General features: G+C 38.6%; 2 protein-coding genes across 5 annotated transcripts; one reads left to right on the top strand and one right to left on the bottom strand.

Annotated features, from left to right (window-relative positions):
• Nucleotides 1-139: 139 nt before the first annotated feature.
• FASTKD2 (FAST kinase domains 2) lies at nt 140-12,611 on the bottom strand. Of its 3 annotated transcripts, XM_051624118.1 has the most exons (13): nt 12,568-12,611; nt 11,137-11,928; nt 10,632-10,735; nt 9,033-9,141; nt 7,376-7,499; nt 5,438-5,577; nt 4,976-5,148; nt 4,436-4,599; nt 3,204-3,425; nt 2,214-2,298; nt 1,368-1,404; nt 736-850; nt 140-287 (listed from the first exon to the last, which is right to left on the bottom strand). In XM_051624118.1, the coding sequence occupies exons 2-12, from the start codon at nt 11,818-11,820 to the stop codon at nt 758-760; spliced, it is 1,935 nt and encodes a 644-aa protein (XP_051480078.1). In that variant the 5' UTR covers nt 11,821-11,928; nt 12,568-12,611; the 3' UTR covers nt 140-287; nt 736-757. The 3 variants fall into 3 exon arrangements, with proteins under 3 accessions (XP_051480078.1, XP_051480076.1, XP_051480077.1); XM_051624116.1 differs by lacking the exon at nt 1,368-1,404; XM_051624117.1 differs by lacking the exons at nt 1,368-1,404; nt 12,568-12,611 and adding an exon at nt 12,073-12,189.
• Nucleotides 9,189-22,098, top strand: MDH1B (malate dehydrogenase 1B). Of its 2 annotated transcripts, none has more exons than XM_051624127.1 (10): nt 9,189-9,217; nt 13,145-13,257; nt 14,559-14,693; nt 14,835-14,977; nt 15,644-16,146; nt 17,230-17,371; nt 18,147-18,310; nt 19,458-19,597; nt 20,314-20,398; nt 21,741-22,098. In XM_051624127.1, the coding sequence occupies exons 3-10, from the start codon at nt 14,658-14,660 to the stop codon at nt 21,770-21,772; spliced, it is 1,245 nt and encodes a 414-aa protein (XP_051480087.1). In that variant the 5' UTR covers nt 9,189-9,217; nt 13,145-13,257; nt 14,559-14,657; the 3' UTR covers nt 21,773-22,098. The 2 variants fall into 2 exon arrangements, with proteins under 2 accessions (XP_051480087.1, XP_051480086.1); XM_051624126.1 differs by lacking the exon at nt 9,189-9,217 and adding an exon at nt 12,699-12,742.
• The last annotated feature ends 974 nt before the right edge of the window (nt 22,099-23,072 follow it).

The following is a 23,072-nucleotide window of genomic DNA, read 5'->3' as shown; positions in this document are numbered from 1 at the left end:
AAAGAAAATTCACTCCCACTTCACAACCGCTTTCCTTCACTTTACAAACTTCTCAATCTGTAATACTTTGGGCAGTAGTGTGTAAAACTGCTTATCTTTTCCATTAAAACCTTACATTAATTACATAGGAAAAGAGAGATCAGGAGACTCAAAATCATTAGTTTATTTTAATTATTATCCTGCACAGTCACTTCAGAAAAAGGGAAAACATTTTCTGAATAAATTTGTCCTTTCAAAAACTTAACTGCATCTTCATTTGTCATTTCCTGAAACTTCTTGCTCTGGATCTGGAAGAAAGGAAAAGAAAAGGGTACATTACTTCTGTTGTCTTTAGCAAACTACCCTGTTGCACAAACCAAGTGCTGTGATGGGAAGGCCATAGGAATTAACTGTATTTTGAAAAAAAGTTGACTTGAATGATTCATTCTACAAAAAGCAGGGAAATTAGCCAAAGTCACATAGATTTTTAGGGACAAAGCAATTCAGTGACTTGAATTTTTTTTTTTAATGAACTATGATTATATTTATTCCACTGGTAATGATAAATGGTAGCTTATCTTTTAGAGTTCCTCTGTCCTTTCTTCCTAGTGATACCACCACTACTTTCTAAGTGTAGGTGATACACAATTACCACTCTGAAGAAGGCTTAGCTTTCCCTACAAGACGTGTTCTACCAAACATACTCTTCACTGTGCCAAAAACAGGACTGAAACAGAGAGAACAGGGCTCTCTTACCAGAATCACATGAAAGCCCAGGTTATTTAGATGCCGCTTCTTCATTGCCAGCCTCCCTAAGGGGTGCGTTGTACCCATACAGAAAGCCGACAGAGGAACAAAGAGAAAAGCCAATCTACAATGAAGAAAATTAGGGAAGACTCCATTGTACAAACGCAGAACAAACATTTTTAATACAATGATTCAACACTGTCCTTTAAGAATTCAGAATATATAGCTGTCTTTCTGGTAGGCAAAATTATCAAAATTTTCATTATACTTTTCCTTCTCCAGGCTTAAGTAATTTAGACCCTCTTTTCTTCTATGAGCTTCGTGCAAGTACCATCGTCTATCCAAATACCTACAGCAGAATTAAGTTCTTAGATCTCTACTTCTTCCACAATGAGAAGGAAAGCGATCATTCAAAACTACGTTATTTTGACGGTTTGTCACAAGCCGGTGCTGCAGCAGGGTCTCCTCCTAGGCAGGCAGAGAGCCACAGACCTGCAGAACTTGCCCTCTTTTATAGATCAGAAATCACTGTTTGAGTAAAGTACCACTGTTAAAATTAGGCAATTAGCATTGGCCAGGTATTTTACCATTTTTCTGCCAGTTATCATAACCCTTGTGCTCTTTTCTTCTTACGAACTTACCTGGTAGAGCAAGGGGCCTGTTCCAGTCCATCCTTGGCTAAATCAACAAAAAGATGCCACTCTTATTTTGCTGGCTTGAAAGGCATTTTGTTTAGTCTTATGCGAGAGGGAGAGAAGATGGACGGTTCCACACACAGCTTCTGCATTTACTCTGAACCTTTGCTAATATTCAGTTACTTCCTGCCATAAACCTACTTTTAAGGGTATGGCAAGCTGAATGCCTTGGAATCATGACAGTTACACAATTCACTAGCTCTCCTCTTCCCAAAAAGCAATCTATACAAAAGACATTGCTGTGCAGTGATCCAGCACACAAATGTTAAGTATTACCAATTCCACTTAAGCATTACTTTAATGATACATGTCCCACTTCAGTTACTGAGAGGTCATTTCTCTACACAAGATTAATGACTTAAAATAGGGATATGATGATCCTTTTTATTCAAACTATATTTCAGCAGCTGAATTAATTGCCATATCATACCACTGAGACACACATTTTAGAGACTTAAGAGAATAACTGAATGTTGATCTGGACACACAAATAGTTGGAATTTTCAGTCATACTTCAAAACCCGTATGCATTATAAGAGTATCAGATTACTGTGATGTTTCCTGCCTACTTCTCTGAAATGTTAAGTTTTAGCCTCTGTTAGAAGAAGGCAGCGAGCTGGATGAGTTCTTGCTCTGAATTGGCGTGGCAATTTTGTTATATTTCAGTGAGCACAAACAAGAAGTCAGTTATCTACTTTGCTTCTGCGAATCAGTGAACTAAGTAAGTTACTGGATGGAATACATATAAATAAAACTAGCATGCTATAAAAAATACGCAATCAAAAAAGACACCTTTGAACACTTGAGTCAGCAAGATCATCTGTTGCAGCTATTGGGAGCACCTTCTTTCTGTCTGTATCCATTCTGATTTCAAAATCTGAAAACAAAATACCAAAACGTTTAATATTGCAAGAGGTTACAATTAATGTTCTCATTTGAATGTTAATTGTTCAAATTGGTTTTGAATGAATAACTAATTTGAAAAAGTTCAGACACCACTGCTGTGTTTCTAGTTGCTGTTCTCCAGTAACTTGCATATTACCAATGGCTTTACCCTCCATGTAACTAATATAAACAGCCATAGCTTGCACATCTCCAGAAAAAAAAACACCTTTGTTTTTGGAAACTGTAGATATAAATTTATGGGAGTGAAACCACAGTTTAAAGAAACTAGTCTGTCATACCGACTGCGATTGTCCTGCAATTCAATTCTTCATTAGAAATATTTAGGAAGAAAATTATTACAAATACAAAAACATTGGTAAGCTGCATGGCTGGCACAAAAAAAAAAGCGCAACATCAAAATATAAAAGAAACCAAATGTTATGAAATTATCACCTGTCAAAGAAGGTCATATTGCATTTCCTAAAGAAAAGCAAAACTCAAGCCAGAGCTTCAGAGAAGAAACAAGTCAGAGAACAAAAGAAAGCTGCTGTTCAGCTTTTTTTCTGTCATTTAGAACTAACATGTCAACTCTCTAGAAACAGCTGCCCACGTTGGATTTATGTACAATGAATATCTGTTCACAGATGCTTAACAAAATGCCCAAGGAAGTTTTGTAAATAAGAGCAATCACATAGTTTTAGTAAATTAACTTAAATACTTTAACTGAAGTATCCTAGAAAGAAGATTCACCAATCCAGGACATAATTTTTTAAGACTGTGTCTTCAAAGTGTTACACTTTTAATCACTTGTACCCTATGCACATTTGTTACCACCTCTTTATTTTGGGGATTATTAATCTACATTAAAAAGAACATGACAGTAAGGTGGCTTCATACCAATATGATATCTGTATGGCAGCTGAACGTTTTGCCGAAACATGGTTTCATCTCCCAGAAGTTCTATCAGTGCTGCCCGAGCCTTTTTGAGATTAAGAGATACTAATGAAGAGAAATTCTCCGTCAGCACAAATGAAGGCTTCGTGAAGGAAGGACTATCAAGTTCTGCACATGTTTTCACACAGTGAAGCATCATTTCCTTTTGTTCTTTGTAAAGATCATCTGAAAAATTGTACAAAAAATATTACATGCAATGTATCATCCCATAGAATTTTTCATTTTATTATCATTTATTCTGTTCTGGCAGAGCAAATTAATTTCAAGATAGGAATCAATACCAAATTGTTTTTTCACTGCATATTATTGAGTGTCTTCACCAATCACCAATATATTGGTAATATACACCACCATTTCACTAAATATAGTATGAAGGTCTACAGCTGGGACCTGCCTATTTACCCAGTCTTTCCCCTCTACTGTACACAGCTCTGTGCATGCTATCAGTTATTACAGGAGACTTAACGATAACACAGAATGAGAGAGCATGCATAAAAAACATTTATAAAATCCAGACAACTAGACAGCTATTTCTGAAACAAATAAGGGATATCATCAATGGCCATGATTTTGAAACTGTACTTTAAGAGTACGAAGCTGTGCAAACTCCAAGCAGTTACAGCTTTACAGCTTTCAGGTTCAGTCACAGCAGCGTCAACAGCAAGGCACAGTGTTTTGCTCTACACTAGACTTCTACTCTACTGAACTACTCTACTGGCTGTAGGGAACTGTCATGTGGAAACCAAATTCTAATACAAACCATTTCAAGCTCCTCATTATAACTCAGAGCAGTCAAAAAACCCTTTTACTCATGATTCCAAGTCTTAAAGTTAGTTTATAAAGGTTAAGACTTCCTCTGTTTTTAAAAGTGCCTGAACATCTGTCAAAGATAGAAACCCTGGCTCTTAAAAATTTCTACCATTTCCACAAATCTCATAGTCACCTCTCTCTGTTAAACTGTTGCCACCACAAGGCCCAATAAGCCTGATGCCCTACTGCAGAAACAGATCACTTAGATCATCATCACTATGTTAGCTTTGTCTTGAGGACTTCAAATTTAATATTAATCTTGTTTGCATTCTTTAATTTCTAAACTTTTAACACAATTACAACCAATTATGTATGGAGGCAGACTATCACTTTCAAAACAAGGCTGTGACAAAGTAAGGCCTCACCTGACAGTAGAAGTTCATCCCTGCTGTCCTTTTGTAGCAGCTCATCAAGTGCTTGATGAGGAAGATATCCTAAGATGCAAAATGAATACACTGCCCTCAGCAGTTCTGTGTTGGAAATCTGAGGGAGGTACTTATTCAAGCAGCTATGAAGAGTCTCAAAAAACCTTTTTCAAAATCAGAAAAAAGTATCAAAATACACAAATAAGGCTATATCAAGTACAGATTTCAAACAAAAAACACAAGTTAGAATCTTTATTATCTTGTGTAATCGTGTAGTCTAAGACTAGCTTTAGATTCTTTGAGGACACAGCTACCCATCAACAGCTTTAGTAGCCTGATCCAGAACCAAGGTCTCTGTTTTCAATTACAGAGCAAAATTCCTATGTAGAAAAAAACACAAAAAGACACAGCAAATTTACCTTACAAATTAATAAAACAGGATTATTAACTCTTTCACAACTGAAATCAAGTACTAGTTGCCATACATTACTCTGTAATGACTACATAATGTATCGTCAGGCATTCTAAATAAAAACCTACAGATGCTTTTGGCCTCTGGGAGCATAGTTGAGTCGTGAATACACTCGGAGAACAATCAAAAGGTTTTTGAAGTTGAGGAATTCAGGATCTTCTATCACCTTCTCAGCAAAAACACCCATCAGCTCACTAGGCTGAAAGCCAAGTGTCTCGCAGGCAGAAAGAAAAAGGATAATCTAAAAGAAAAGATAGTTTTACAAGGTCAAGAAAGCCAGAAAAGTAGATGCTATTGATTTAATAAAAGACATTGTAAACAAAAGCAACATTTTCAAACCTATTTCTCATTTCTTTATTTATCCATAAATAGAAGAGCATTTAAAAAAATTAACTATATCAACTTTGTCAGATTGGTATTCCTAAAAAAAATCTGTTTTCCAAAGATCAAACACAACCATGAAGAAAATGAGATGGAAAGCACCAGATATTCTACTAGTACCTTTATAAATTATTTATTCTCAAACTCACCTGTCTTGTATCCCAAAGGTAGGCAGTAGAATTAACATAGTCTGCTACTACTGAAAACAGTTTTACATTACGGTACTGGAGATTGCTACAGGCTTCCAGAATGAGAACTAACTGCCGAAATGGAACATCATGGATATTCTCTGTAACAGAAGAGCAAAAAAGGACAAATGTTACAAAGAAATGAGAGCTGTAGGTTAGAGACATTGTGGGAACAGTTTGGCTAAGGGATGGAGGAGGGGAAAAAAATATCAGATAAGGAACTGAGACTAGCTAGGCAAAGTCAACCTTGCTAAAACACACAAAGAAACTGAGAGGTAGAACAAACCAAACTGAGTCAGGATCAAGCTAAAAGGGACACATCAGCAAAAAGGGACAAATTAACAGAAGCAAGAAGACTGTGTTCCCAGAACATCTTTTGTTCTAGGATTGTTGATTTCCAGTACATCCCTGCACTCAGCATGGAAATCCTCAGGCTAGCCCTTCTAATACTGATTAAGCCTTTGGGCTGTCTGCATTACCATGTCAGCCAAGGGAGTAACAAAGAGGTGGATTTAAAGCTGCTGATTAATTAGATCTTAGCACATGATGAAATTTCCTTTTTTTTCTCATTTGGTTTTACAAAACAGCAAGAAACCACAAATATTAATTTACATCAAAAAAAGCACTAAGAGCTGTCAAGCACTAAAGCATTACTGTATGCCAAATTGGAAAATATAGAACCATAACATAACCTCCCAGCATATGAGTATGATGAGACAGATTGAGTGCCAGATGACAACAAACTTCTGCACAGGACTGCTACTTCATTTGCTACATGAGATGGACCTACTACTGAGATGAAAAAGATAAAAGTAATGAAGAACAGTGCTCTCTCTCGAGCATCCTGCTTTGTTTGCTGGAATGAGGGGCATATGTGTCATAAATGACAGTGACTGCAAGAGAAAAGAGCAGAGTTGCAGCAGTAGGATCAGCACCCATCAAAACTAGACTTCATCTTTTCCTCTGCCAGAGGACTCAAAAGGGAAGCAAGAAAACAACTGAATCTAACTTCTGAGTTGTGCTCAGTGATTTTCCAGGCTCAGCATAAAACAGTTACCTCATTTCTTGAAGTGCTGAGTGCTGACAACTGCAACTGAAGCCAGTGAGAGCTGGGCATCAAATAAATTGGCATGTAATGGTAGGTATTCTTAAGACAGGCTAACTGACCTAAATTTCTCTCTTCTGCATAATTAGAAAATTAGTATCATGACCAGGTCACTACCTTGCTGCTGCAAAAATTAATTCAGTAAGTACCTATGAAGTTATTATGGTTCTGGTCAGGTCCCCAGATGTGGGAGGGGGCTACTTTCTTGAGAGCCCCAGCAACAAACAGCACAGCATGCCCCGTGCTCGTCTTATTACATTTCTAGCCTCTGAAAGGGGTCATCTCTGTCCAGAAATTAATCATTCTGTCCCCAGATAATCATTTGCATGATGTATAGCATGCAAGTACTGAAACCATGCACTTAAAAAATGCAGGAAAAAGTATTGAGTAGCTGCTCACTCTGTGTATGCCACCTAGTCTGTGTATTGAGTGTGGTGAAACACCTATAGCAGAAGTCAATATGTATTATTAAAGGCTTTGTCCTAATACATATGAACAAACAGGACAAATAATGGCTGTTTATTTGAAATGTTTTTTTCTTGCTAGAATTCAGTAATTTTCCTAAATTCTGCATACAGAAAACAGCAAAGAAAAACATGTAATCCAGGTAAATGTTAAGAAGGGCAGACTACACTGCTTTCATTATTGATTAGTAATTTTCTGTCTTGTTGCTTATCAAATGGCTCCACATTACCATAATATCCTGTAAAACAAAGATGTTTCCTGCATTGAAACAATAATTAGGAAGAATTTAGTCTGAGGAAGGGAAATGTAATAAACATTTTTTTTCTTACCCTGGATCTTTTTACTGCAGGCATTCAGGATTGGAATGGAACAGTAATTCATAGCATTAAGAGCCAAAAACACACGCAGAGCATTCAGGAAAGTCAGATGATCTATCTCTTTCAAAACTGCCATCTAAAGTGAATTAAGAGTTTATTAAATCCTTCATTTTTCAGGTATATTACAAATTCTTTCTGATAAAGGCATTTTAACTAGAACTTTCCCAAATTCCTTTGTCTGTTCAGACTTAGATGAAAGAAAAAAGAGCAACTAACAGCAAAATCATAAAGCAATAAGTCTCAATTTCTTAATACACAATTACAGCAGATCAAGCGTTCTAGAACCACGTCACTATGCAAGTTCCCAACAATTTGCCTTTATATGGATTTTTTTTTTAAATAAAATAGTCTCAGTAAAGCTTATTTCTAAACACTGTGAATACGTCTCCTCCCAAGTCTTAAGCAAGTACCAGAAACATAATTGGCACAAGGCAGCACTCCAATTGCTGTTCTGAATGCACATGACTGCTGTAAGCCTTCAAAGTGATCCAACAGTGCACCAAGTGGTGAATCTTTTATACAAACACCCAGCTACAGATGTGGTCTGAGGCACAGACAGTCAGCTGATGCCGGAAAAGAGACTTAATTTATCAAAGCAGTAATTAGATTGATATAAATTATAGGAAAAATGAGACTAGAAAGTATATGGGCTATTAAAATATAATATTTTTACTGCATGCGTATCAAAGATTAAATACAAAATGTGTCCACAACAGAAATTATACAGTATTAGAAACAGCACCCTGTAGGCTCAGAAAATTAACTCACTTCAGTTAAAAAGTGGAAATGTTACTTTCCTCTCAGTTCCATATTCTACCATATCTTTGGTAAGCTTCTCATCACCTTGTACAAAGAGGTACCTTGTCCAAGGTTTTACGATTTACTTACATCTAGCATGTTGCATGAGCCCCCTGCACTGCTCTTCTCTTGTCTAGTTTCCCATCAGTGGTATCTTCCCTCACTTCCTCAGGAGTGCTACTACACCCTGACCTAAGAGCACTTCAGCTATGTGATAAAAACACTAGCAGGCCCTTTTTGAAAGAAGGTTTCAAAAATTGTTTTTAAATCAGAGGACGAAACCCAGTGTGCCCTGTCATAAAACCTACAGCCTGCTCCCAACCATTGTATTTTCCAGGGGCCCTTTAAGGTACAGAAAAAGATAAGGCCATGAGCTAGGTGAATTCTCCTGGCATGTTACTCCCATCAGTCCTCTAGCCCTGTACCATTACTGGACACAGCTCCATCATAGACAAATATCCTGTCTTCTGGTCACCAAGCCTAAAACTGGGCAAGGGAATCAGGGAACAGCCTGTAAGTCCTTCTATGAAATACCATGTGGCCAATCCAAACAAGAGGTGAGGGCACTGCTATTTTACTGAATCAATTCTTTTTGTACCATCTCCATTGCTTTCTGCCCCTTTCATGGTGGGATTTTACTAGCCTCAAATTTAAGTTCTTCCTGCAGATATAGCTGGATTATGATTCATAAAGCAAATGCAATTAACCCTACTATTATATTTTAAGTGCCTGGAAAGAACCATAAAAAATTTACAAATAATGCAAGAGCACAGGCTTTGTGGAAGTAAAAATGAGCCTCCAACTAATTTACCTCTAATTTCTTTTTCAGAAAGACTGGAGCATCTTTTCCCATGCATTTCATCAGGTTTTGCAGTATAAAGATGTCTCTGATACTTGGGATGCGCTGCTCCACTAGTAATCTGAAAGAAAAACACAAGGCCTTGAGCTTGAGAGAGTAACTGTTTAACAGAGCTTTCCTCATTTCAGCAGAAACAGGTAGGCACCCCCATACTCTCTTACTGATGTACTCCCAAGTTAAAACTGTAATTCCCTGCTCCTCTCCCACCTCTTTTTTTGCAAAGCCAGCATAACTCTGTAGCTGAAGTACAGATATTTTGCACATGGAAATAATTACATATGCTTTCTTAATGTTACCTTGATAGATTAATGTTTTTGCTGATTCATTAACAGTAGGGGAATCTACCCAAACTGCACATGTGACACTGGAGATGTGAATGTGATTAAGCCTCAAGCTACTAACGCTCTTCTGCAGGAAAAAAAACAACACAAAACCAAACAAAAAACTCCCCCACATTTTTATCATGGAATCCTCTATGTGCAGGGAAGGTCTGAACTTAGGGATAAACACTGAAAACAACTTGGTGCAAGTGAGAAAAAACCCCAAACAAGCAGTGCTGTGGGCTGCAGGAACAGAAGGATATCATAACACAAGAGGGATCATATGCACAAGATCAAGGAGTTGTGCTTTCTCAGAACCTCCTTTTCTGGCTCAGAAGGGGGAGGTATTGTAATTGTGATGTCTGAATCACCCTTAAATATACCTGCATGGCCATGGCTTTCTAAGGCAGTGCACTACTCTGAAATTCATCCCTGCCGATCCAGTTTCCTGCTAATGGGCAAGAGGTCCAGACATCAAGTCAAAGAAAGAGCTGTCAGTGGGTCTCCCACTCTGTTATAAGAATTAGCAAGAACTGTGTACCTGAGCATCCAGGAGAACCTGTTTTTTGTGTATCACTAACACATCCACCTTATCAAAGCAGGACCTGACATGGCACCAAAAGTACTAATCCATGGCAAGTTTTGTGACATTCTCAGTAAAAATTATCTCCAGGGAGTGAGCAGATCAGTTACCCACATAAATCTCACTGCTCTAGAAAAAGTAACTACAGCTAAAGAAGTCATTCTCATAAAGCACTACACAGAAGGCCTTGCTGGATGCACAAATAAAGTCTAAACTTGTCTTCATCTTTAACTTTCTAAATTAAAAGAAAATACGCCCTGACTGTTAAGTAGCATTTTTCATCCTGACAAATCAAAATACTTCACAAAGTAAGCTAATTTCATTACCTCCTTCTACATATGGATAAAACAGACTCATATATACGTGAAGTGACTTTACCAACATCACAAAAAAAACTGGTGGAGCTGCAGTCAGATTATGAAGCCCCTGCAGAGCAGTCTAGCACCCTGTGCGACTGGAAGCCTTCCTGCTTAGAACTGCAAAGACAATGCAAAAAATCACTGTCTTGTGTTATCTCATGAGATCATTAAAGTCCTAAAACCACAATATTTCCTTTACATGCAGACATTCCCTCCATGATTTCTAAAAGACATATTGTCAAACAGCATTTAAATATGAAGAGCATGTGAAAGATATATTTTTTCTCACTGTAATCCAGCTTGAAGAGCGCTCACATTCTTGTCTTTACCCAGCCCGACTAAAGTAGTTGCCAAAACTGAGATACATCGGTTATCAAATTGATTGAGCTTCTCCTGTTGAAAGAGTTTTCATAATGTCAGATTACTTCAGACCAGTACATTTCAGAAAAGAAAAATTAACCAATCTTAATCTGTACCAAGCATCCTCTCTTCCCCCCAGAAGTCAATTAGTAAAACTTTAATCCTGCAGTGACCTACAAGGTGTTGTATCAGTCAAATTTAGTTGATTTGAAAAATATAGTGACTTTTGAGACTTCTCTCTTGTTAAATCTGCCTGAAACCAGGCAGTGGTTTAAAACACAGGAAAACAGAAGAACACACAACTCAACAATGAAGCCCTATTTCCACAGATCATCAGACTAAACCAGGGACGTAACCCTGTCTCTGTTCCACACCCTCCCAGAATTATCCCCGAGGTTTCAGCCCAAATGTAGAAGAGGGATTTTGCTACTTACTTGGCACACCCTCACAAAAGTCTGGACTAGGAGAGTGTTCTGAGGAACGCCCAGGTTCACCACAGCATGCAGACTGAACACCAGGTCACCCCGTGTCATCCTTCTGGCATCCCGTAGCAGCTGCTGGCAAAGCTTGACAAAAGCTGGATGCTCAAAGATGAGCTGCTTCTCATAACGCTGCTGGTCTTCAGACAGGTTTTTGAAGAGCTTCCATACTGTAGTTAAACAGTTTGTGAAGTGCTTAACAGAAACAGCAGACTCCAAAACCAAGTCTAGTACGTCGGAAGGACAGGTACATTTCTGGAGACTACTAAAGAATGGATCACTATGATCCACTACATGCTTTCCTTTGAAGCTCTCAGAATCGTCCAACTTTTCAAGTTCCAAGGAGCTTTGGGGAGCCTGCTCACCCACCAAATCCTCTGTACTTTTCTCTTGTTGTATTTTAGCACCTGTACTAAAAACATCTGTGTTTTGAGATAGAAATCGAGGAGATGATCCATGCGCAGAAGGAAAAATATTTAAAAATAATTTCCTGAAGGTCACCTTTTCCAGGGGATTCCTGTATATGCCAATCCATAAAATATGTTTTCTAGTTGTAGCTGAAGATTTGGGAGTAAGCACAGAATGACACCTATGCATGTATCTGACAGTATTTAAAAAATAATTAATTTTATTATTCATTTTCGCTAATGTCTCATGAAAATATTTTAAATGACAGTTCAAACTGAGGAAGATAATGAAATTCTACCACTGGAAAGAGTCCTGGAGAAACTGCATAGCACCACTTATCTGTAAAAACAATTGAAAATAATGGATTAGTTACTGGACTTCCAATTCCTGAAGTTTCAACTGCCAAATTTATGCACATCTTTTAGAGGAAAAAATACATTTGGAGAAAGATCCCTGGAAAATTACTTGCAGAAAGACTCTTACGTTTTAGTCAAACATTTCAATGCAAGGCTAACTCATCCGGGCTGTCAGGTCTTTCCTCTTGTTGTTAACCAAAAACTGTGCCAGGAGGGAGGGCATTTTCCCAACTGACAGCGTCTCCTTTCAGCTCCGGTTAACAGAACCCTGTGGCTGCGGCCACAGACGGCCTGTCCCGGTGCCCAGCCTGTCCCTGCCGCCATCCCGGGGCGAGCCTGCCTGCCTGCCGGCCGCGGCACGCCCGCGGGCACGCTGCCAGCGCCGGGGCACCGAGCCGGGCAAAGCCTCTCGGCTTCGGGCTCGCCTTCTGCCGGGCTTTGGCAGCGCTGCTCGGAGGAGCGCGGCGCGGCACCGGCCCGCGACCCGGCGCCAAGGGGCCAGGGGCCCTTCGGCGGCTCCGCAGCGGGTCGGAGCACCCGGGCGCAATCGGCGGAGGGTCCCGCCGGGCCGGGCCGTGCCGGGCGGGTCCCGCACCCGACCCTGCCGCCCGGTAACTGTTACCTGGCCCGCGGCGGCGCCATGACACCCGGCCCTCCCTCCGCGCGCTCTCGGCGGGCCTCGCGAGAGGGACGGCGCGAGCCGAGGGACAAGTGGTGGCGGCGCGCGGCGCGTTGCTGCGCAGCGCCAGACCGACCGTTGGGGGGTGCCGCGCGCATGGCCAGGCTGGTGGTGGCGGGTGAGGCGCGGGGGGGCCGGGCCGGGCCGGGGCGGCCGCTCCTCTCCGCGGGTTCCCTGACCTCGCGTTCCTTTAGTTTCTCTGGAAAGGCTGCGGCACGCTGCCTCAGCCCTTTCCCGGTCAGCCTTCTTATCCCGTCGGGGAGGTTTCTGTCTCTCTACTGCTCTCCCTTTGGGGTGACCTCCTCAGCCCCTTAAACGCTGGCTGCAGAGACTGCCTCACCTCCAAAACGATCCTTTCTTGGTTGTCTCTTACGCTTGTCCTGTTACTTTCTGGGGACTCACGGGATGCTTGTTACGTAAGACTCTTTGTATTGGAGCAATTGGAAAGCTTTTTGGCCTGTTAAGCCCTTATCAGTCAATGTCACAAAATCTTCCATCTGTGGTGTTGATGTATTCACAGGTAAGGCAGACTGCCCATACTATGCCAAAGCGGAACTTCTGGCAGACTATCTCCAGGCTAACTTGCCAGACTTCAGGGTTCACAAGATCACTCAGCACCCTGACGAATGGGAGGTAAGGGATCGTTAGTGAAGTCGTTGGTAGGTGTTCCAGTGCTCTACAGAGCAAGGAATGTGCTTATCTGTAGTATAGAATCATAGAATGGTTAAGGTTTGAAGGAACCTTAAAGATCAGCAGGTTCCAACCTCCCTGCTGTGAACAGGGGGCTTCCACAAAGTCCGTAGGCAACCTGTTACAGCACCTTAATACCCTCATGGTGAAGAATTTCTTCCCGCTGTCTAAACTAAATCTACCCTCTCTCACTTAAAAACCATTACCCCTTGTCTTGTCACTGCCCTCTCTGGTGAAAAGCCACTCTTCAGTTTTCCTGTAGGCCCCTTCAGGTACTGGAAGGCCACTATAAGATCTCCCCGGAGCTTTTTCTTCCCTGGGCTGAAGAGCCAGCACTCTCTAGGCTTGCCTCTTCTTTGTCTTCAGACAAGCTGTCTCAATATGTCTCTTCTTGTTCTGTATTAGTATTTTGATATGTGGGTAGAGGTGCTGCAGAAGAAGCTTTAGCTATGAGAGATAGCCAGAGGAAAAGTTGGAATATTGTGAGAGACTGGCATTCTCTTGAGTCTTACCACAGGAGATGGGCACAAAATGACAGCCAGCCTAAAGCTGAGTTTTTTCAGAAGTTTGAGTTTATTCATTTTTTTATTATGTATAAAAGGCTTCTCAGCATGTACATCTTTGCACACTGTGATTGCATATGCCCTCAGAGTTGTTATGTGTCAAGAGCATTTCTGACATTCAAGGGCTTTGAATTCCAATGGAAATATGAAAATAAATCTCATATGTTTGTTTACAATGTGGATGGGCCTTTCTGAACTTTTGCTGTAGAGATGTTGCCATGTCTACACTATAGTTCCTATAAAAAACTGAAAAAAAGAAGAGTATTACTAATGAGATAGACAGTACTATGATGATTATTACCTCTTACATTTTTATTGACACCGCAGCCAAGTAACTAAAAGAGTCAAGTGAATAGTTGTTAACCTCTGCAGCTTACTTACCTTCTGCAGCTAAATAGGAATCCTCAGGTTACTCACTTCACAACATTATCTTTAGGAACACTAAGGCTATTGAGCAAAATTACAGCAGTAACATCAAGCAGAGGTAAGACCTTTTGCTGAGGTATCACAGTGTATCACCGTGTCTTGCTTGGTGTTATTCCGCCATTTTGTGCACAGTGGTATGAAAGATGTGAAGCACCTTGTAGTTACGTATAAGGAAATAAGAGTATTTATAGCTGTAACATTCAAGTGTTACCAAATGCGAAAATGAAAACTTTTTGGTGGGGATGTTTACATTAGCAGTGGCTTCATGACATTTGTGAAAAGAATGGATGGGAACACCGACAGTCTCCTATCATTTGGAGAGAACTCTTGTACCGTGGAGGGAAGGGTCTGCTTATGGGAGGACTGGATGATTTTCTGGAATATGCTCAGGTAATGAGCTGCCTTTAATATTATAAATCTGTATTTTACATTTTCTTATGGCGTTGTTCTTTATTTCTCCTTCAAGTGTGAAATGTTACCTTGCTGTGTTTCGATTGGCATTTGATTAGAGATCATCCTTTTTGTTCTTAGCACTATTATGGTGTCAACTCAACGATGTTAAGTGAGGAAATGTTACGCATTGCTGAGGAGAACCTGCGGGCGCATATTGAAATTGCAAAAGAAGAGGAAGAAGTTAAAAGACTTATCAAGCCTTTGCAGATCTGGATCACCAGGTGAGAGTGAAAATAATATCTAGGAAGTTTCACTCAGCTTCAGAAGAATGCACTTTTTCCTCTCATGTATAGCAGGTGTAACCATCTGAAGTTGTACACAAACCTCAGTAATTTGCTGATTGGAATTCGGTTCTGTGCGCCACAGTATGAGCATTCAGTATCTACTTTAGAAATTATTTCTACTTTTGTTACATTCTGCACCAGTTAGTGAGGGAAGTAACATTTAGACTTCAGATCGCTTTAGAGAAAAGCAAGTATTTACAAAATAAGCTAGGAATTTCATAGTGTAACTATCTTGCATTAAATGTTTTTGGAGCTATTTAAGTAACTAAAAAGTCTCTAGCAGTTCTAGCTTTAGAAATTTCTGTAGTTCTGGTGGTCCTAGCAGAGCATGTTAAGAAAATTGTGTTTCTTTAAAGACACCCTGTTTTAAGTGACAGTATGGACTGAAATGTATAAGATGGAAAAATCTTCAAATGAAAGGACAACAGAGCTGTTCTAATTTTTAACCTGTTAAAATGACAGAGCAATAAAGAATCCAAGCTAATGGTCTATTTAAACATAATCAAATACAAAAGAAAGATAATTGTGTTTATTTATGTAATACTTCCAAATAAGCAGTTCTTAGTCAGTAATTGTAATTTGTCTATATACTTTTCTTATCAGTGCATCAGCTCCAATCTCTTATCAGCTAATCCCTTTATTGGCAAATGGAGAAGTGTTTGGGATGACCACAGAAATCAGTATCCATTTGCTTGACATTCCCCAGTTTAAGGACGTTCTTTGTGGTATTGTAATGGAAGCTGAAGACATGGCATTCCCACTCCTGCGAAGTATTTCAGAGCACACTGAATTAGACAAGGCTTTTATTCAAGCTGATATTATCATTGTTCTTGATGATGTCCTATTAAACCGTGAAGTCCAATCCCTTGAGAACTACATCAGAGAAGTGAGTGAGATCTGTCAAGTGTATGGTCCTCTGATTGAGAAGAATGCCAAGAGTGAGGTCAGAGTAATTTCATCAGGAAAAACATTTGTAAACCTTAAGGCAATGATGATTATGGTATATGGACCATCCATTAAGCCTGAAAATGTCATTGCTGTTTCATCATCCTGGGAAAGTGCAGCTAAAGCCATGCTGGCCAGGAAGCTGAATATGAACGTAGCAGGTGAATATTTTTGTGTTCTCGTAGCATTTGGGGCACTCAGTGGATGGACACCTTTGAAAGTACCTATTTAGTCACAGAACATAATTGATGTGTATGCAGAAATACAAGCACAGCAGGACACCCACTGAGTTGCATGGCTGTACAGAAGGCTAGGGTGTGACTAGCAGGCCCTATCATTCTCTGTGCTTGCCACTATCTGGATTTGTGCCTAATCCCATGAAGGTCAATTCTTTTGCTAACTCTTGGACACAGCCCTGCCATTCTGGTGTGTATTTCTTGCTCGAAATGTGCTAAGAAGGACTGAGCTGTGTCGTGAATCAGGAGGTAGGACTTCAAGATTGCATTTGCACTCTGCAATGCATTGGTATTTTGGAGACATGCAAACTAACTGTGAATAAACATGACAACATACTGCTGTGCAGATAATGAGAGTATAGCAGAACTACACTGTATTATTATTTCTAGGTTAATTAGCTTGCTTTCTCAGGTCAATTGCTGCAGCTTCGTTATATTTGCACAGTTCTGTGCTGCATAGCAAGCTGTGCTACAACAGCGTGCTCAGCATCAGGATTCTTTCGATATTGCAGGGCTAGGAACTGATCACCAATGACAAGTCTAGATATTTTGCAGCCTAATAAAATAGAAAAGTAAGTAAATAGGCTGACTAGCCTATCAGCAGGTTATTTGAGAAATTCCTTTTGCACCAAATCAGGTAGTTTATTTTTTTGTAATTATTTTTTACTGTTCAGCGTTCTATATTTGCATATACAGAATTTTAAAAGAAACATTGCTCTGTGTTTCCAATATGATTTGTTTTGGTTTTCAACAGCTAAGTACTTATTTATTTTTGTCTGTTATGTACAATGGCATAATATAAATCAAAGTTCCTTTTTTCAGATTGTAATAAGGTTTTATATATTATGGACAACCTTGTATTTTTCACATAAAATAATTTCTGATATCAAGGCAGAACAGTTATTGAAGAATAATTAATACTGAAAGAGGTCATCTATTCCAACCTACATTGTGGAAGTATTTGTCTGTCTTTTCATAATTAAATCTGTGTATTTTTCTCTGTTACAGGAGTTAAAGATGTGATTGTTTGGGGCAATATTACTGGCTGTAACTACATTGATTTGTCACATGCAAAACTTTATGGATATGACGGTGCTATTTGGGGTCCACCTAATTTTCCGTATCCTTTGTTGAGTGTGATTTATGATAGGTACAGTGCAGACTAATTTTTTGAAGTAAAACTAAAGAACTGCTTTTAATCCATGTTTATCTGAACTGTTTCATAAACATCAAGAGAGGTTTTTGTTTTCAGGATTATTCTTTACTGACTAGCACTGTACATACAGGAAAACTCAAGTTGAAGTACTCAGTCTGTAAAAGAGGCTGAGTAGTTTGTAGTGTTATATAGTTCTGACTCTCCTGCCAACTTTGTAACTATTTTCCTTCATATTAAGTGTGTTTGTCTCCTACCATATTGTGAGAAGCCTATAAGAAGTAATAGAAGTCTAGATAGTGACTTACATATCTAGTATGCATGAGAAGACGTTGAAATAATAGTGAACATATATCTGCATCTTGAAGTACCTGAATTCCATTGAACATAAGTCTGAGCACACCTATGTTGTCCATTTCCCAAAATAGACAGTTTGTTAACAGCTGAAAAAAAGATATCTGGCAACTAGATAGCTTCTTGTGGAAAGAGAAGTAGCAGAGAAAGGATGGGTACAGTCAGAGGGCAGTAGATTAATAATAATAATGGTTATTACTTGAGTAAATGACTGCACTTTCATAGATACATATAGTGCTTCTTGTTATCTTTTGAGTAATTTTATTTTAGACCCTATTTTTTCTGTCTTTCAGTGCCTTACCTTCAGCAATGAAGTTTGAATAATTTTAAACTATTTTTTTGCCCTAAAAAACTACTCTTACTGCAGTCATCTAAGTTGTTTGGGGTTTTTTAAAATCTTTTTTCCTTTTGTTGGTAGTGAATGGATCCATTCAGAACTTCTATCTGAACAGAGTTCACTGAGTTCCCGGGTCAGTCATTGTGTAGGAATGTTACCTGCTCATGCAGTAGCCACTGTACTGAGATACTGGTATCATGGCTCTCCTCCTGGGGAGATTGTTTCTGTGGGAGTACTTACTAAAGGTAAATGTAGATTTGCTACCCATATTCTCTTGTAGCTTTCCCCAGTATGTATAATAGTATTTTTTTAATCAAGATTTTTCATTTAATACAAACTTGTAAACCGAGTCATGATATAATGGGAAACTGAGAGTTTTTTTCAGCATAAGGACCTCAAAATCTAAGCAATTTTACTTTCTGTGTCTTGTGATTTGATAATCACTTCTTATAAACATCTCTTAGGTTAATATCACGTTGTTGCAGGTCTTCTCTTAGTCTTTTAGTTTAAATGCTTTTCTGATGTATGTACATTGTGCAAGGACTGTTTATAGTTCTTAGAGCCTAAAGGTATAAAACCATGTTCTTGTGCAGCTATGTGAACCAATGAATGGAACATTTCACAATACCCATTTAAGCCTTGTATGAAATAAAAAAAATACTTGTTCCCCCTTTTTAAGATACAAAATTGTTACAGCAATTGTGTAATATCACAGGAAAGACAACTTCTTGGAGTGGGTCCAGACGAGGGCCACAAAAATGATCAGAGTGATGGAGCACCTCTACTGTGAGGAAGGGCTGAGAGAGTCAGGGCTGTTCAGCCTAGAGAAGAGAAGGCTCCAGGAAGACCTTATAGCGACCTCTCAATACTTAAAGGGGGCTTATAAGAAAGATGGGAACAACCCTTTTGGCAGGCCCTGTAAGTGATAGGACAAGGGGTAATGGTTTTAAACTAAATGAGGGTAGATTCAGACTAGAGATAAGAAAGAAATCTTTTTCGGTGAGGGTGGTGAAGCACTGGAACAGGTTGCCTAGAGAGGTGGTAGAAGCCCCATCCCTGGAAACATTCAAGGTCAAGTCGGATAGTCTAATATAGTTGAAGATGTCCCTGCTCACTGCAGGAGGGACTGAACAAGCTGACCTTGAAAGCTCCAGGCTCCCTTCCAGCCCAACCTATCCTATGATTCATGTATGGCTAATTAAAATACAAAGCTAGAGTAAAAGGGGAACTCTTTTAGTCTTTGAACTGTACACTGAAAAATACAATCTCTGTTTATAGTAAGATCTTACAGTTGCAGATTTGTGCAGGTCTGTAAGATTTAATCTTGACACAGGTGACCATGTATTTTGTAATCAGAAATCATGTTTGGGTTGTTCATTCCCTCTTCTTTAGGTCAATATTGCGTTCCTGAAGGAATTGTCTTCTCTATGCCAGTGAGGTTCCAGAATGGTAACTGGGAAGTCATAACAACATTAGAAACTAATGAGATGACTCAGGAAGCTCTGGGATGCTTAGCCCATGAGTTGATGCAGGTGATGATTTCTTGTATCTAATAGTATGCTCATTCTGCCACCTATGGGTATGTTGCAATATAACTTTGAATACTGAGATCTTTACTCCAAATGTTAGACCTATAAACTGCACACATGTACTTATGCATCATAAATACCAGGTATTTACAAGTGTAAAGTAGTGTTTCTGTATTGAAATGGTCAGATGACAGTTCTGGTGCCCAAAAAGGAGAAGGAAAAATAAGTTTACTTATGTAAGTGTAGAATTTGCACCTGCAGGTTATGCAGGCTTTGTTCAAAACAAGTAGTAGCTTTAATGTTTCTACATTCTATGCTGCTGATGTTGACTTTGCTTATGTGGTATTCAGAGTAGTTCTATGCCACGAGACATGTCTTTCAGGATCCTTGTGCCTGAGAGTCTGCATAAATGAAGACCAGATTTTACTGGTGTTAGGGATTTTTCAGAAAATACAAAACCAGTGAGCAGCAATTTCATCATTAACTTCTTTTCACCTGGGGAGACAAAAGTAATTTAATTTGACTAAATATTAAAATACTAAAAAGACCGGTCCCAAACTCTACATTTTAGCTTCAGTTGGATTTTGTGATCTTCAGTGATTAAAATAACATGTAAAGGATCATTTTGACATATTTTAAATTTGTGCTAGAAATTGAAGTGGATTAAAAGAATGGGCGATATTCCGACTTTTTTTTTCTTTTTTTTTCCCCCTGTTCAGGAAAAGCTTGTTGCACTAAAGGAAATAAAAGAAATGCATCCATATAAAGGTGATAAAGTCACTAGTAACGAGTATTTGCGTCAAGGTGAGTTTTATCCCCATGAAAGATGAGATCAAGTTTAAGTGAGCATTTTAAGTAATAGATTCTTATTTTGTGTCCCTTTCATTTAAAATGGATACAAAATCCTTTAGGAAGGAATATAAGGAACAAATGCTGGTGTGTTCTATCCTGAGCATGACTAGGGCATGATGATAGGAGGGCCTGTGTGTTAGCAACCTTGTTTTGTTAAGCTTCTATTATGTCAGTCACCTATCATGAATGTAAAAGCTGGGCATAAATAATGCATTTAGCATGACACATTTTATCTTAGGTTATTAGTATATATAACATCTTTTTAACCCAAGTACTTATTACTAGAAAAGCACTTTCACCATATGTCCTACTATGTTTTTGAAGCTGTTGTTTATTTTATTATTCTGTACTATCTAGAAATAACAAGTTGAATTTCTAACAGAGAAAAAAAAATACTGGAACTCTTAACTTCTTGCTTTTCTGTTTGTTACAGTATCAAACAGTTCATTCAGTGTCTTTAGTCTGTGAGCCAGTTAGAAGACTTGAGACACCCAAAGACAGTAGGCTAAAAATAGAGTTATAGCTATAGAAGGCAGTCTTGGTAAGTGGCAGTCACATCTGCCACTTCTTCCAATTACAACAGATGAAAGATCTTTGTAGAGATTCCTACATTATAAATACATTATAAATTATTAAGCCATTTTGCTTTGCTTATTAATGACACACCAAGTTTATTGTTACTTAGTTTTTTAAAGTGCACAATCATATCGGAAATTTCAACTAAAAATCTATAGAACTATTCCAAAATACCTTCTCAATATTTAGGAGCATGTGGGAAGGTTGTAGGCTTCATGATACTGCCATGGCAAAACTCCTCTGAATTCACAATCTGCTTTTCCCATGCAGGAAAGAATCTTACATGTTCTCCAGTCATTTTGTGCTGCTTTTTCTTTCCTGTTTTGCTTTTCATGTTCTTAACCCTCTTAAGGTGATACAAAGGAAGTAACACTCATTTATTAAAATAAGAACAGATGTACATTAGTGTGTTGTGTTTTTTTTTCTTTTCCCCTGTTTTTAGGTTCTGAAATTCCTGCACTTTACCAATGTTCAAGCCATTTCTTTCTATTTTTAGGTCCTTCTGGCCTTTTCATAGAATCATAGAATTGTTCAGTAACATTTCCCTGTTTTTTTTTTCTCCCTTCTTGCAGATTTTTGCTAATACTTTTGTATCAGCATTTGCCATTCTATGAGCTGTTCTTCTGTATTTAGAGCAGCCTGAAGAAGCCCTGCTTGTCTCCTTGCATGTGTATTTTAGGAGGCTGGCAAAAATATGTGCTTTTTGATTTTTTTACAGGGATGGAAACCTTGCTTACTGACTCACTTTAGCCGGAGTTGTCTGGTGGAGAAAATGCTGAAAATTCACATACTAAAACTATGTTTCTATTGCTCAAAAGAGCAGACTACAGGGAAAAGCTAAACAGTGTCATAGATTTTATGGTGTCTTCCTGATTAGAAACATGGAAATGTGCATGCAGAAAACTATTTCAAAACCAGTGGGAATATAACATTCTTAATTTGGAGACCACAGCAAAATTCCTACTGACTTTAATGTATCTAGAATTCTATTTACATCCAAAAACTTATTCAGACCAATAAAGTGTTCCAAAAGCATTGTTAAATGTCTAAAATGTTTGTATTATGACAATTTTGAGCAAGTTTGTCACAGAGTAGCAGTTCTGTAACTACAAATTCCTGATTCAAACGTAAGGAAACACAGTACTTGTGCGAGGATTTATATTCTCCAGCAAAATTGATTTTTAACACAAAAATTGAAGTGCATACATCTCCTTAGTGACAAGATCTCTAATGCGCATTTAAATTTGTTTTTTTCTGTATGGAATATGGTTTGGCAGTCTTTTACCCTGAATTATTTTATTCTATCTGTGGAAACTGTAGTTTAAACGGATTCAAGCACCAGCACTGCACAGTTGTTAATGAGAAGGAAACTTAACTGTTTCTGCAATATATAAGCAGGTTTACTAGACTTCCCAGTCACTACCTGAAAACCACAGGCAAATAATTTATTCACAGAGGTTGGGAGGAGAAAGCAAACCAAATGTCTCAGATGTCTCTTGTATCCTAAGTTACTCTAATTAGATTTGCATAGTGACCTGCAGGCCTTCCCTTGTAGAAGCATAATAGAATGCAAAAGTTTGTTTTCCTTTTCTTTTACTTAGGAGAGAAAGAAAGAATAAAAATAACAGGAAAGCAAAAAATACAGTAAAAAAAGTTGGTTACAGTTTTAACTGTGATAGACAGTATCACTAAGTTTGGGTTTTCTATAAGTAATAATTTGTGGTACACATTTTCTCTCAGGTTACTGAGTAATGCTATGTATGCAGGGTATTCATAGCACTGATGAATCCTGCTACCTGGGTGTCAGAGTAACTGTTAAAAAACTTATGAAAAAGTGCTTTAAGATAAATGTGTGTGTCTTACAAATTGTATATATATTGTGTGTAAACCTTAGCATTTGAGTGTACTGAAAAGTGTGTAAGCTTTAAGGTTGGTATGAACAATTCTTATTCTAGGACATTACTGCTAGTACTTAGTATTTTTTAGGACTGTGTTGGTGCAACAGTAGTTTCTGCATTGTGCCAGCTTTCACCTAATTTTCAGTCTCTAT

The sequence above is a fragment of the Apus apus genome, chromosome 6, assembly GCF_020740795.1.
Source record: "Apus apus isolate bApuApu2 chromosome 6, bApuApu2.pri.cur, whole genome shotgun sequence".
NCBI lineage: Eukaryota > Metazoa > Chordata > Aves > Apodiformes > Apodidae > Apus > Apus apus.
This window is presented reverse-complemented; position numbering and strand designations above follow the sequence as displayed.

Bases quoted from the DNA above. Each gene is read 5' to 3' on its own strand.
- FASTKD2 (XM_051624116.1), bottom strand. From the start codon at position 11,820: ATGAATAATAAAATTAATTATTTTTTAAATACTGTCAGATACATGCAT. The intron at 4,600-4,975 runs GTAGGTTTTTAT...ATTTTGAAAAAG, and splicing joins CCCAGAGGCCAAAAGCATCT to GTTTTTTGAGACTCTTCATA. The intron at 851-2,213 runs GTGTCTTTTTTG...TCTTCATTGTAG, and splicing joins GCTGACTCAAGTGTTCAAAG to ATTGGCTTTTCTCTTTGTTC.
- MDH1B (XM_051624126.1), top strand. From the start codon at position 12,721: ATGGCCAGGCTGGTGGTGGCGG. The intron at 13,258-14,558 runs GTAAGGGATCGT...TGTTTACATTAG, and splicing joins AGCACCCTGACGAATGGGAG to CAGTGGCTTCATGACATTTG. The intron at 16,147-17,229 runs GTGAATATTTTT...TCTCTGTTACAG, and splicing joins GCTGAATATGAACGTAGCAG to GAGTTAAAGATGTGATTGTT.